At 33.2% G+C, this 14,808-nt stretch overlaps 2 protein-coding genes across 3 annotated transcripts; one reads left to right on the top strand and one right to left on the bottom strand.

Moving 5' to 3' along the window:
• Positions 1 to 1,582: 1,582 nt before the first annotated feature.
• On the top strand, positions 1,583 to 5,465 carry LOC146945283 (Thioredoxin superfamily protein). The gene is made up of 4 exons (XM_085743623.1): positions 1,583 to 1,896; positions 3,570 to 3,713; positions 3,800 to 4,005; positions 5,109 to 5,465. Exons 1-4 carry the CDS (start codon positions 1,655 to 1,657, stop codon positions 5,267 to 5,269), a joined length of 753 nt encoding a protein of 250 aa, XP_085599749.1. The 5' UTR covers positions 1,583 to 1,654; the 3' UTR covers positions 5,270 to 5,465.
• Positions 5,466 to 6,235: 770 nt separating this feature from the next.
• Positions 6,236 to 9,178, bottom strand: MDA1 (Mitochondrial transcription termination factor family protein). 2 transcript variants are annotated; one of them, XM_085743621.1, is made up of 4 exons: positions 8,802 to 9,178; positions 8,163 to 8,224; positions 7,846 to 8,052; positions 6,236 to 7,754 (listed from the first exon to the last, which is right to left on the bottom strand). In XM_085743621.1, the coding sequence occupies exons 1-4, from the start codon at positions 8,930 to 8,932 to the stop codon at positions 6,664 to 6,666; spliced, it is 1,491 nt and encodes a 496-aa protein (XP_085599747.1). In that variant the 5' UTR covers positions 8,933 to 9,178; the 3' UTR covers positions 6,236 to 6,663. The 2 variants fall into 2 exon arrangements, with proteins under 2 accessions (XP_085599747.1, XP_085599748.1); XM_085743622.1 differs by having other exon boundaries at positions 8,163 to 8,212; positions 8,802 to 9,092.
• Between the last annotated feature and the right edge of the window lie 5,630 nt (positions 9,179 to 14,808).

Genomic DNA, 14,808 nt, shown 5'->3' with positions numbered 1-14,808 from the left:
TATAGCCCTATATGAGTCTGATTTATGGTTACTTAAGCCATAAGTAATGAGGGTATTTAGACCAAGCTCTAGAGGCTTCTAGAAACTGGTTGAGGCGGCGCCCTGGGCCCAGGAGCCCTTTAGAAGGAAGCTGAGGCCTCTGGGAGGGTCTCTAGACCCTTTGGGAGGACTTCTAGGTCCTTAGGAAGATATTGACGATCCACAACCCCTCAAACACGAGTCTTGGAACAAGGTGAAGATGTAGAACGCATAGACAAAAATTTCAGCTTTTGTTCGGTCCTTTGTCATTTAGTTTGCCCTGTCTTTGGAACAGTTTTACAATTAAACACAGTACAATTGAAGTTGTCTTGTCATGTCTCTTATATTTTAGCAAATCAAACGCATCCATAGATTTTTAAAATAATTGATGACTTTTTTTTACTCTTGTGATCACCTTCTCCTCCTTATTTCTTAGCATCAAGATAGTTTTTCTGCTCTTGGTGGATGTTAGGATGTGAAAGTATTTTGAATTTCTATCCTTCCACTTGATAGCTTTTGAGTGGGATTTGGAACCAATAAGCTTCCTTTCTCTTCAACGAGAGTCATAATTGGCTCCTCAAAGCTTCTCTTCTAGCTAATAATTCCACTTCATTGAGATGCTTGGTTTCACTTAATAACTTTAGTTTCTCCAACTCTATATTTAACTCCTTGATTTCATTAGAGTTTTGATTTTTTTTTCAATGCCGAACCTCCAAATTCGTAGGAACGACCCTGGTTAACAAGGTGGCAATGGTCAGAGAGGGAGAAACTTGGTTAGTAGAACCAAAGTTTTGATTGGTGGATTTTGGAAAATTAGATGATCAGGATAGTCACTGAGGGTCTATTTGTTAAGTTTTGAGTTAGTTTTTAGTCATTGCCACACATATTATCCACATAATCACTTGAATATCGTCATTTGTATCCAAAATTATTTTAAGGATTTAATTCATATACAGTTTAGGTGTGAGGATTTTTTATATTGTAAGTCCATTAAAATCGTTGAACTTTTTTTTTAGGAAAAAATTGTTGAACTTTTTAATTTTTTTTATTTTAATCATATGTACCAAAAACAGTTTGGTTTCAAGGCATTCCACAACCGCAAGAAGCGGAAGCATGCGGTCTAAAAGAGGTGATAATTTGCCTTATGAATCGAGGATTAATGACAGTGTCTATAGAACTTGATTTTAAGCAAGTTGTTGACGACATCTCCAACCAAATTGGTACCAATTTTAAAGTAGGAGCTATTCTAAATTATTGTAAAGTTTCACTCTCTATCTAACAAACTTTAAGATAACTTTCATCCAACGACAAACAAACAAACAATGTAGCTTATTTGTTTATAAGAGCGTCATTGTATTGACTATGATATTATGAATGAAACGAGTTATTTTTATTACCGTATAAAAAAAAGGGTGCATAACCATTTAACTATTATCTCTAGTAACAAAAAACTGGTTCTCTCTAGTAACAATTAATTAATTTACTACATGTGTTGTGATTTAATTAATGAATATGAAAATTCATACTAGTATTTAGCCGGTTTCACACACAATTTCTCTCTCTCACACACTCTCTTTCCCTCGCGCGACGGAGTAAGAAAGGCGAACACACGGTGGTGGAAGTAAAACACAACACAATGGGAGATTATCACTTCATATACAAAGATCTAGAAGGTTCCTCTACTCAATGGGATGATATTCAAGCCAAACTTGGCAATCTTCCTCCTAAGCAACCAGCTTTCAAACCCGCACCTTTCTCCCCCGCCACTGATCCTGATTCCATTCCCAAGGATAAATCATGGATCGATTCCAAAACCAGTGATGAACTTGAAGACCTTGAAGATGATCTTGATGATGATCGCTTCCTCCAAGAATACAGGTACTCAACATTCTGGGGTTTCGGAATTTTAATTTTTTTTATGTGGGTCGGTTTTTATTTTGACTGAAATGGTGAAAATTGAATTAAGTTGTGATTTTTTTTTATGTGGGTGGTTTTTGTTTTTGTCTGAAATGATGAAAAGTTGAATCAAGTTGTGATTTTTTTTTTTTTATGTGGATCGTTTTTGTTTTTCCTTGAAATGGTGTAAAGTTGATTTTTTTGATGTTGTTAGTTTGAGTTTTATTATATCACTTGGTTTTTGTCATTGTTTCAGAATGTAATCTGGTTAGTTGGTTTTTCTTCTTTTCTTATTTTGGTACTTTTTTAAGGTTAATGCACTTGAATTGTGTAATATAGTGTTTTAGGTTCAATCAAAATTCTAATATGTTTGGGTATTTGATTTGATACAAGGTTTTTTTTAATTCTGTTGTTTTGATTCATGAGTTGGATCAAAATAGGGATAAGATTAGAAATGACAACATTAGAGAGAGAATTGGAGTAGCGAGTATGTTAGAAAAGATGGTGGAAACTAGGCTTAGGTGGTTTGGACATGTAGAGAGAAGAAATGTAGATTTTGTAGTAAGGAGAGTAGATCATGATAGCCAGGTCACTAGAGGTAGAGGAAGACCTAGAAAAACTATGAGAGAAACTATTAAGAAAGATCTAGAAATTAATGAGTTGAATTGAAATTTGGTTTATAATAATAACGTAGTTTGATCCATGTAGCTGACCCCATTTATGGGATAAGGCTTGGTTGTTGTTGATAACCCTCCGTTCTGATGGGGCTCTTTCATGAATCTGGAAGTTTCAATTTTCCGATTTTTTTTTTATTTGGTTCATTTTTGTTTTCCTTGGAGATGGTAGTGAATGAAGGTGAACTTAAGATTTAATGAAGTTCATTAAGTAGTTTTGACGAATGTGAGATTTCATGGCTAATAAACTGTCAAGAGCTTAGGAATGATAGGGTTTTTAATAAAATTCAAAAGGAGGAGGATGATTTGGTCAAGGATATTAAGGTACTTGGAGGTGGAGTTTAACTCGGCTTAAGACTTTACCATGTTTGTTATATGAGGGGTGCTGGGATCTGGGAGACTGTTTGAAACGTTGAGGGAGAGCTTTGTTTTGGCTGTGGAGCTGCTGGTTTGCTGCTGTCAGGTTTGGTATGCACTATGCAGGGTTCTGTTTTTGCGGTTTCACTGGTTTTCTGCTGTGCAGCTTCCACAGCAGTTTGCCTAGTGGCTCTTGGGTGATTTTTTGGCGTTTTAGGTCCGCCTATGATGGGGCTGTGGCCAGTTTTATTTGTGGCTTTTTTGTGGCAATTATTAATGTCTCAGCACCATAGGTGTTATTGCTGTTTTTAGCATAGGCTGCTGTTTGTTTGGCTTTGCTTGGTTGTGTTTTAAGTGAGCATTGCTTTGTGTATTCTGTTCTGCGTGCCTTGTTTCTCTTTAACATGGCATTGCTTATAATAAATTTTGCTGATTCAAAAAAAGAGCTTAGTTATCTTTTTATTCTGTTGAATTTGTGACATGTTGATGTTGTTCATTCTGAGTTTGCTTTAGGGGTTTGAGAAGTGAGGAAAAGAATTATGTATGAGATTTGAAGTTAGCAAAATTGGGTGCTGTTGTTTTTTCAGTTCACATGTTCTAATTTGAGTTATTTTGCTGTGATAGAAAGAAGAGGTTAGCTGAGATACAAGAGGCAGCCAAAGTTTTGAGGTATGGATCAGTGACTCCCATTTCAGGATCTGATTTCGTTCGAGAGGTTTCGCAGGCTCCATCTGATGTTTGGGTTGTTGTCATTCTTTACAAAGACGGGTATGCTTTAGAAGCGATTGATTTTCATTTAAATCTTAAATTTTATGTTTCTTTTTGTTGAAGTTGGTTGTGCTTTTATTTGACAGGATTCCCGAATGTGGGGTGTTGATGCAATGCATTGAGGAACTGGCTACAATGTATCCTGCAACAAAATTTGTGAAGATAATATCCACTGATTGCATTCCTAACTACCCGGATTGTAATCTTCCTACTTTGTTGGTTTACAATAATGGAGCTGTTAAGGGAAATTATGTGGGCATGAAAAGGTTTGGCCGAAGATGCACTCCTGAAGGTATTTATTTAACTCTCTTAGGATGCCTACAAGCTCCATTGTTAATGCTTTCTTTCTTTGATAATTTCTAGTTGTTAATGGTCTTTAAGTATGAAAGGCATATGCTAATCATCTTGAAGCATTAGGAACCCGGATTAGAGAGAATAGGAAAGATAGTATTATTGGTTGATAAGGAAATATCACAAAAGGCTAACCCCTGTAATCCCTGCGCAAATGCTCCTCATAAAAGAGATGATTCTCTCTCTGCCCAATCTTAGGTTCTCATTGAATGCCTTTGCCACTTGCTACGCCTCCCCTTAATATATTTCTGTTTCCTCCAACAGATTTTCCATGTAAACAAATAGTAACTAATTCTCCATTTGGCCCATTTGTTGGTGTAAGGTCCAAACCCAGGACCTAACATAGTAAAATCTACGGTGGCAAAACTGATTTTGATTGAAATCATTTTGTAAAATAATTTAAGGTAATGCAATTTACTATGTTTGGATAAGTTCATGTAAAAGTGAGTTGAAAAATAAATTTGAGTGTAAAATCCATGTTTGGAGGTTAAAGCTACAAATCCTAGCTTCAAGTTAAAATCAACTTTGGAGCAAAATCAATTTTAATTGAGAACCCTCAAACATACCTAAAATCAATTTAAGTCTTTAGAATCACTGTTGACTCTCCCAAAATGAACCAAACATGCATTTAGCATCTGTGTTTGTGTTTGGAGCAAAATCAATTCAATTCCTAAAAATTCTAATTCATTTTCACAGTTACTTAATAGGGCCTAAATTATGCTGAGTATTTTGTTTTTAGTTGGTGTTTAGAGAATTCTCTCTGGCTATGAAGCTTTCGGTTCGTTTCCTAGTATTTCCTATCAGCATCTCATAGACATAAAGATTTTCCTTATCTAGTTGAACTTCTGCCTCTTGATTGCAATTTGCAGTCATTCACCTCGTATTGCACATCTTTCACCTTGTTAAGTTCTTTTGTTCTTGAAGGATAACCTTTTTAAGTTCATACGTAGTTACTATACTTCTCTAGTCGAAATACATTCCCTCAATTTAATGACCCTGCTTACAACATGCTACATTTAACTTTTGCTTGTTTTGTAACATCAGGTGTTGCATTGATCCTGTGCCAATCAGATCCTGTACTTAATGATGGCCAGAGCAGAGATGAGGAATCAAGACAAGCCGTCATTGATGGAGTTCGCAAGAGGTTTATAGAAAAAGTCGTAGCTGATCATGAAGAGAAGGATGATGATTCTTCAAGCGATTAGCATTTTTGCTTGTCTTTGCTGTCCTTTTTTATTTCCTTTCCTATTTGGATACATGTTTTTTCTTTAAGAAGAGATGTTTCTATTTGATGAAGTGAAACAATACATTTGTGGGGCTTTGTTCCTTCCACAACTTTGCTCCCAAAAGAATCTTGTGTGTAGTTGAAATGTAGTTTAAAGTGTGATTACTGATTTTCCATTTGCTAGACCCCCATAGGCTGTAAATTAATTTCAGTTTTTGCATTCAGATCTTTGCTTAAATTTTTGTTGTGTTGTAAATTAAGGATTTACTATCAATCTAGTTTTTCTTATAAAATTTAACACTTCATAAATTTAGTAATACAAGACAATCACCTCGAATTTCTAAATTCACAAAAGGGTTAATAGTGTTTTTTCTCCCTGTAAAATAGGTCATTTTCGATTTACTCCCTAAGAAATTTTCGATTTGGAATTCGTCCTTTTAAATATATATTTTTTTTTCGGAATACCCCTCTCCACACCCAACTCAGTAGAATCTAATACGTGGCGTTGAGATGGCATTTTTTTTAATTGGCCACGTGTATAAAAACCATTCCACTTCAGATTTTATTTTTAAAATATCTTTTGAAAATTCATTTTCAAAAATTTTAAAAAATCAGAAAAAATATTCAGAATTTTTTTTCCAAAAATATTTAGATAAAAATAAAAATTCAGATGGGAGAGGGGTGGTATTCCGGATTTTTTTTTTTTTTAAAAGGACGAATTCCAAACCGAAAATTTCTTAGGGGTAAACCGGAAATGACGTATTTTACAGTAGGGAAAAACACTATTAACCCTAAAAAAAACGCTTAGCAGAACCAAGATTTGAATTGGGACTCTCATTTCATAATCTTTTGACTAAGATATCATTTTGATACTTATCTTTGAAAAGAGAGATATAAGCTCCCTGCATTTGCAAACAATCAACCCAAATGAAAATGCTGCAGATGATTTTCTCTCATCAGAATGGCCTCATTAAATAAATAGCATCAAAACCTGGTGTCATGTTACCAAAAGCATCCTCTAATCACTTATTTTACAAAGTACACAAGAAATACTACAATTACTATCACATATACAACAACTTGCAAGTATTCACGTTAAAATCCTGCAAAAAATAAAAATTGGTTGCAGGTGCTAGCATGTTTCAAAGTCCCTCAAAAACAGTTTCAATGCTTATCTTCATGAGCATGAACTGCATTTCCCGAAGTTATCGTTCGACCTATGTTCCAGTATAACTGCAACTTTTCGCTTGTAATGACATTGATCCGAAAAAAGAAAAAGAAAAAACAGTCATGACCATCTTCTGACCTGAAACATGCCTGAAAGTCTCAATTTTCAATATCGGATTGAACAACCATGCTGCTGTAAAAAGAATCCTAATCAACTTGCATTTTCTTTATTTTCTTTCTTAAGATCTCGTCAAAGTTGCTGCTTGACAGTGAAAGAACCTGATTCAACAGTAATCTCACCCCAGAATTTTTCACGCGTGCATATCTCGGTTTAATTCTTTGCTCTAAACTGTATCCAAAAAATTGAGGGAATTTAACCAACTCAGATTTTGGGTAATCCATAGTCAAAAAGTAATCCCATTTCGGCATCAAATTCTCAGTCAAGCTGAATGTGTACAACATTCCATATCTCATAATCATAATCCCAATTTCTTCCACGGTGTATCCTCTCTCCAAGAAAAATTGTGTTACGGGCTTTATATTGGCCTCAATGCTAAGACCAAAATTTTGTGGACAATTGAATAGAAGAAGGCCAACATCAACCCCTAGAGAACGGAAGTACATTGCTGTCGGTCGAAGATTGTCCTCTACACTGTAACTAACAATAGTTGGGCAGCGAGTTAAAATCTTACCTATGTTCTCTTCTGAGACACCAAATTCACGGAGAAAATCTACACTTTCATTAATCTTCTGCGTGCTATAAGTTAGCAGGGCTGGGAAACGGTAGATCACTTTCGCCCATTGTTCCTTGTCAACACCTAAAGATTCAAAGAATTTCATGGTGGGCTTAAGATTTTTAGATAGACTGATTCCACATAATTGAGGCCTTTTAGTGAGGATAATGAGAATTTTTTCTTTTGGTACTCCAAGTTCAAGAAAAAACTCAACCACTGGCTTAATTTTACCCTCCAAACTATAGTAGGCAAAAGCTGGGAATCGTCGCATAATAGTCCTAATCTGGTCAATATTCATTCCGAGTTCCATCAGATAAGCAATATGAGGACGAAGATTTCCCTCAGCAGGGTCTATACCACTCACTCGAGACACGGCTTTAACTTTCTTAGAGTCTACCGCTGGACTAGGACTAGGAGGTGGAATTGGTGCGTCCGATTTATCCTTAACAGGTGGATTTGGATAGTTTTCCACTACATCCACTAGAATTTCTCCATGCTCTTCGTAAAGTGATTCGAGATAAGAGATAAGAGCATCCCTGATCTCAAGAGTTGTAAGCTCTCTCCCTGATTATTATGTCAATGAGACTGTGATTAACAGGATCCAATGCAAAAAGAAAGTTATTAAATAGAAGTGATTAATTTGTAGCAACCAAACCTGAAAGGTACCAAGTTTTGTGTTTAGAGTGAAGCTTCGAGAGAAGGTGATCAATAAAAGGATCTGACTTGTTAATCGTTCTTGCTGCATTTGCATTGCTCAAACCTCGTTTCTTCAAAAACAAGGTTAATACAGCCTTGGCTTCTTCCTTTTCTGCTGCCAATAGGGTTGGAGGCAACAGTTTTACGTTTAATGACTCATCTGTGTCTGAGTACAAAGCACCAATGAAAGGTCTAATGCTTATTAGAATAGTACATTATTAAATAACCTCATGTCAATTGCAACATCTAAATGAAGCTTTGAACAAGATTGCATACCAGATTTTTCCTGAGAAAAGAAGACCCTTGTAGAGGAAGGAAGTTGAGTCCTGATGCAAAATCTTCATATTAGAGAAAAAAAATCCAAGTTTCAGTAATACTATAATCATAAATACATAAGATAAAATAAGAGAGATTCGAAGAGAGAGAAATAAAAAAGCATAATGGTTGCACGCTATTCATATAAGTCTCTGCTTGAATTGATTCGTTTGAGCTTATCAATTGGCATAAACACTTGTAAGACTGTTTGAGAGTGCTTACGAAAACACATTATGACATGTCCAAAAATTGTTTTCAACTTATCTTCATAAGCTATCTAGGATAACTTACGAAAAAAATAACTTATAGGATATATAAAAACCGTTTGACTTATTTAATTTTTTGTTACAGAAATAGCTTACATATAAGCACTTATATGATAAGCGCCTGAAGCACTTTTTTTGGACAGGCAAATGTTAGTAATTAGCTGATAGGTTAGTATTCTCTAATCACCAGAGTTTTACTCGGATCCTCTAACTGCTTCAACCCTTGACTCAAACCAGTTGAGCTACCCAACCCCCCTCTATTTCATATTAAAATGTGTATAATGAAAAGAAAAAAAAAAGACATTGATACATGAAAATAAGAAAGAGATTGTACCTTATGGAAGTGTAAGAGAAAAATGGCACGGAATGGAAATTGTGGGGTGGTTGAATTGAGGAGAAAGTTTTCATCTTTATTGGTTTTAAGAGTGGAATATCACTGCAAATGGAAGATGCAACAACAAACATAGCAGCGGCTGCTGCTGCTGCTGTTGGTGAGAACAACGGCAGAAATTGGCTTTGACGGTGGTTTTGAGGCCGGAGGAAGGTTCCGGCGACTGTGGCTATAGGTGAGAGCTGAGCCAAAGCAATGCCAAAAGGAAATTATGTAGTATTTCTTTCTAAAATTATTTTCACTCCATTTTTTGTATGTAAAAACTATAAAGTTTTACCATCACAAATATTTCGACAATATCTCATTCTTTTCCCCTCTCTATTTATTGCAACATGAATATATCACATACTTCTGTAACCAAAAAGAATATATCACATACTTCTTGGTTCTAAAATGTAAGTAAAAATAATCCACCCTTTTATCCTAAAATATAAGTAAAAAACACAAAATTTTATCCTATTTAAGAAAAACTTTTGTTTATTCTCATAAAATTAAATGCAAATTACATTCAATTTTTTCTCTCTTCCAATTTTTCCATAACCAATAACCAATAAAAATTGTTTTACATCTTCCCATAAAACTTATTACAAGGAAAACACAAAAACTATATTATTATTATGTTTTAGTTTTCTTAATAAGTGTGATTTAATATTTTTTTTCTTACAATTTAGGACAGATGAAGTATATTACAACACTCGTTTTATCTACGTAATCAAATAATTATTTTCCTTATTCATGTGAGATTTTTTTTTTTATAGATTTATGTGTGTGACTTAACGTTCGTTCGTTTGTTACAGATTAAAAAAATAATTTTAATATCTTATAATTTAGAGATTTTTTTAAAGATGTTATTAAAAAAATAGAATCTAAAACACTTACTTTGTCTCTTCTAAAAAAAATATACGTTTTGAGAAGAATTCCGTCAATCGGCAACTTTTACCTCGTGGTCAGTTTTAATTAGATTATTCATCCAAATAATAAATGTCGTTTTCTTCATTATGTCAGGGATTAGGGGTGTCGCAAATCGAACCTGCAACATCTAATTCTTACAGGACTAGTGTTGAAGTGTGATGATGGCATTCTCATCATTTATATTTGTTGGTCATTATGATTTGCTTTCTCAATTTCTCGTATACTAAATGCACACAACTCCCTCTAATAATTTTAGTATATATCTCAAGTTTTGTAAAAAAGAGTGGTGTGTGACTTGCATCATCTCTCTTACCGTGTGCTAGGGTTTAGACGTTTAGTGCTTGTTGAGAGACTTTGGTGTATAGTGTTTATCCTTTGCCTTTGTGCTTGTTGTTTGTTTCAGGTTGGTGCTTGCTTTCCTGTTGGTTCAGCGCGTGTATGTCGCAATGTATTCTTAATTGGTGTTTACACGATTCAATTTGCGTGGCCTTCTGGTTCGTGTTCTCGTGTGATGTCGTTCGTGCTTTTACTCTGTCTTCCTTTTTAATGTCGTTCTCGTCACTCTCTCATGGTGCTAGCAACAACAACAACGGCAAAGAGGAAAATCACTTCCTTGTTGTAAGTGTTCTGGTCGGTCATCCCTCGCCCACTAGCGCATGTAACTATGTGGTATTTCTACAATAGAGAATGTAGGTCTCACCATTTAACACTTATTTTCTCTCTCTTCTAAAAAAAATATATACTTTTTGAGAAGAATCGTGTTAATTAGCAACTTTTACCTCGTGGTCAATTTTAATTAGATTATTCATCAAAATAACAAATGTCATTTTTGTCATTTATATGGATCAGGGACTAGCGGTATCGCAAATCGAACCTGCAACAACTAATTCTTACATGACTAGTGTTGAGGTGTGATGATGACATTTTTATCATTTACATTTGTTGGTCATTATGCTTTGTTTTTTCCATTTCTCCTATACTAAAAGGACACAAATCCCTCTAATAATTTTAGCATATATCTCAAGTTTTGTAAAAAAGAGTGGTGTGTGACATGCATCGTCTCTCTCACCATGTGCTAGGGTTTAGACGTTTAGTGCTTGTTGAGAGACTTTGGTGTATAGTGTTATCCTTCGGCTTTAGTGCTTGTTTCAAATGGATCCCCCACCCCTCCGCCCCCGCAAGAATCGAGAGCCACCATGGTATTTGTGTATTTTGGTTACTCCGTCACTATTTTTTACTTGTTTTTTTATTGTTATTTCCAGACTGGTTCAAAATTGTTTTATATGTGTTTGATGAAATGCTTGAAAATAACTCTTTTCGGTACTATGAAAATCATCACCAACCTTTACAAATTTATTAGTGGTTTGTGCATGTAGCTGATGATGTTGTTAGTGATTGAAATGAATGATTTTAAGAGTCATATTTTATACATATAAAATGATGGTGTTGTTTTTGATTGCAATGCATGACTCTATTTGTCATGTTTAATTGATCATGAGAATGAGAAAAAACGAATTGTGTGTGATTTATTTAATATTCAAAAATAATTTTTTAATTTAAAGTTAAGGATATATTAATTTGTTTATCTTTTCTTTATTTAATAATAAAACATGTTTGGATTCACCAAGGTTCAATAGGTATACGACTATTTGACTATTCCTAAATGCCCTACATACACTAGTTAGGTCATTCATGGGGATTTCTCAAAATTTAATTTGCACCATTTAACATTTTTCTACATTAAATTTGATTACATCATTTATAGTTTTTCAATGGTAAATGGAGGAATGAAGGTTGATAATCTTTCATATGTTGTTTTAATTTTTTTTATTAACGAAACAAATTGTTCAATCTAGATGCACATATATACTTTTATTCTCAATATGTATTAAAGACTCTTGCTTGCTTTTAAATTGTTGAAAGACGTTTTGAATATGGAGATTCATTCAGAAAAAATGAATCAAAAAGCAACTCAGTCACGAAACTATACTTGATCGACAACGTAATTTTAGAAGAGGATGCTGAACATACTTGTGAAAAACCTAAACAAATTTGAAGTGGTGTTCAATCTAATCTAACTCTTAACATGTAAATTAAAAATAACACAAGAAAATATTTTGGTTCTTCTGTTCTTTGGGACTTGTTGACGTGTGGTAAATCATTAAGCCTTTACAAAGACGCGATAATTGCTGTTGTAAATCAATGATTTGGTCTGTGAATTCCGATAGACACTGTAAAATTGTATGCTTTTACAAGCGAAATAGCATAAGGCGCCGAAACTGGGTGCTATTAAGAAGAATACTTTTACCTTTCATATGCCCAAATTGAGTAAAGAGATGCGAAAAAAGTGGGAAGAAAACATTGAAGACATAATACAAGCAAGAAGACTTCCCCAAACTTAACATCACACTCTCAAATGGTTTGCAAACGGATTTCCAACTTCACCCCAAAGTCAGTCTCTCTTCATGGGACTCTATCCAATTAATGTTTAATGTTTCACTCAATCACAAATTAAAAAACCCAATGGACAATAATAAATAATAAATTGAAGAGAAAAAAAACCTTTGTCGGATTTGATTTAGACGAGGCATAATTAAGAGAACGACTACTTTTCGTCAGTTCTAGTTAACTTAACGAAAGAATAAACAAATATATGTGTAATCTTTCCCACCCTATATTATAATACACCTCCATTACACCACCCAAGAAACGAGAGAAGTGTTATCTTGATAGCCACTTCTGCCTTATCACCGTCAGTTGAAAAATTAATAAACATGAAATCACTTTATCATTATTAAATAATGAAAAAGTAATAAAAATTAAAACATTTTCATTTTCTGTTTACAATAATATACGCGTACACACATACTAACTACAATAATATACGCGTACACACATACTAACAAATAAGATAATATACAAAGTGAGATGATATTTGGCGCCACATGTGTTCTTCAATTAAGGGACAACCTCACTCAATGTTTCTAAACGTGGGAGGCAAAAAGTAAAATTATCTTTTTATAAACATAGTTTGTCTAGTGATCATGGAATGACTTGTGAGTGAGATGAGAATATTTTTGGCTTAAATGTATTTTTGGCCCTCTAACTTTTAAAAACTTACGATTTTAGGCGATAAAAAAATAACAATTTTGTCCCTTAACTTTACAAAATGTTGCAATTTTTGCCCTTTATATTTAAAAAATAACAATTTTAGCCCCTTATCTTTTAAAAGAATAGCAATTTTAACCCCCTATTTTGAGACACGTGGTGTCTTCTCAGCAAGTTTGGCCCCTTATCTTTAAATTAGGGCCAAAATTGTATTTTTTTTGTTGGGGCCAAATCGCAAGTTTTTAAAAGTTTGAGGGTCGAAAGTGTTTTTAAAACTTTTTTTTATAATAGTATGTTAATAGTTGGTAACAATTTTTTGTACTTGTGTATTTGTAAAAATGCCTTTTATTTTAAACATTTGTACAAAATGAAGAAAGAAAGAAAAATACAAAATAATTGATGAAAACAGATTAGAGAATAAATAAATAATTGATGGTGATGGTGTTGATATTCTTCATATAACATAAAAGTTGTAAGTAATGTAATTTTAAGTCTGTCTATAAAATTATATAACATTGTAAAGTGCATTCGATCACTTGTAAAAAAAAGTTGTTATTTGATAGATAATAGATTCATAATATATAAATGTAAAAGAATTAAACTTTACAATTACTTTCTATTTCTTACATATATAATATTTATTCTCATATTATATACATTGCGTAAAGAGACTTATTTAATACATGAAGAATGAGGGAGATATATATTCTTTACAGATTTATTAGTGGTTTGTGCATGTAGTTGGTGATGTTGTTAGAGATTGAAATGAATGATTTTAAAAGTCATATTTTATACATATAAAATGTTGGTGTTGTTTTTGATTGCAATGCATGACTCTATGTGTCATGTTTAATTGATCATGAGAATGAGAAAAAACGAATTGTGTGTGATTTATTTAATATTCAAAAATAATTTTTTAATTTAAAATTAAGGATATATTAATTTTTGATCTTTTCTTTATTTAATAATAAAACATGTTTGAATTCACCAAGGTTCGATAGGTATACAACTATTTGACTATTCCTAAATGCCCTACATACACTAGTTAGGTCATTCACAGGGATTTCTCGAAATTTAATTTGCACCATTTAACATTTTTCTGCATTAAATTTGATTACATCATTTATAGTTTTTCAATGGTAAATGGAGGAATGAAGGTTGACAAACTTTCATACGTTGTTTTAGAATTTTTTTTTATTAACGAAACAAATTGTTCAAATTGGATGCAATATATACTTTTATTCTCAATATGGATCATTTAAAAATAATTTTAATATTTTATTTAATTATAATAAATAAATATGTGTCAATGTCCTATGTTTTTAATATTAACATTACATTTGGTGTGCAGTGGTGGAGCTAGGAATTTTATCGAGCATGGGTAAAATTTTGATCGCAAATTCACATGCGACATAATATATAAATAGTCATAAATCAAAATAAAAGAGGCTCGACATTTTGTCGATAAAAGTACAATTTGAAATAAGAGTGATGAAACATAACTTGTCAATATGTGCCAAATAAAATTAGGAGATAAATACCCTTTCCGAGACCTCTTTGCGATGAATGCTCGAATAATATCAACATCATCAAATGACTTGAATATCTCTCGCTCGATGTAACATATCATCAAGTCATTGAACAACACATCGTTGATCATGTTGGTAACAATTCTTTCTCACGGGCTTATAAGATTATTTTACTAGCTTATTGACATGACTTGATAACTGGTGTACTTCCAACTTTTGTTGATGTTAATAATAGCTTTGGTGCACCAGCTATTGTTGAAGATCCACAAATTAGAAGTTAAAATTTGATTAATTATGCCATGTTGTAGAGTGATTGTAAGTTTTTTTTTTTTATGTATAAAGTGATTGTAAGTTTTTTTTATGTATGAAGTGATTGTTACCATAAATTAAATGAGCAATGA

This window comes from Medicago sativa, chromosome 2 (assembly GCF_051527215.1).
Source record: "Medicago sativa cultivar Bolivia chromosome 2, Bolivia_mono, whole genome shotgun sequence".
Lineage (NCBI taxonomy): Eukaryota > Viridiplantae > Streptophyta > Magnoliopsida > Fabales > Fabaceae > Medicago > Medicago sativa.
This window is presented reverse-complemented; position numbering and strand designations above follow the sequence as displayed.

Coding starts and splice junctions, on each gene's coding strand:
- LOC146945283 (XM_085743623.1), top strand. CDS start 1,655: ATGGGAGATTATCACTTCATATACAAAGATCTAGAAGGTTCCTCTACT. Junction 1,897..3,569: donor CGCTTCCTCCAAGAATACAG/GTACTCAACATT, acceptor TTGCTGTGATAG/AAAGAAGAGGTTAGCTGAGA. Junction 3,714..3,799: donor GTCATTCTTTACAAAGACGG/GTATGCTTTAGA, acceptor TTTATTTGACAG/GATTCCCGAATGTGGGGTGT.
- MDA1 (XM_085743621.1), bottom strand. CDS start 8,932: ATGTTTGTTGTTGCATCTTCCATTTGCAGTGATATTCCACTCTTAAAA. Junction 8,225..8,801: donor TTCTCTTACACTTCCATAAG/GTACAATCTCTT, acceptor TCTAATATGAAG/ATTTTGCATCAGGACTCAAC. Junction 7,755..7,845: donor CAAAACTTGGTACCTTTCAG/GTTTGGTTGCTA, acceptor CATAATAATCAG/GGAGAGAGCTTACAACTCTT.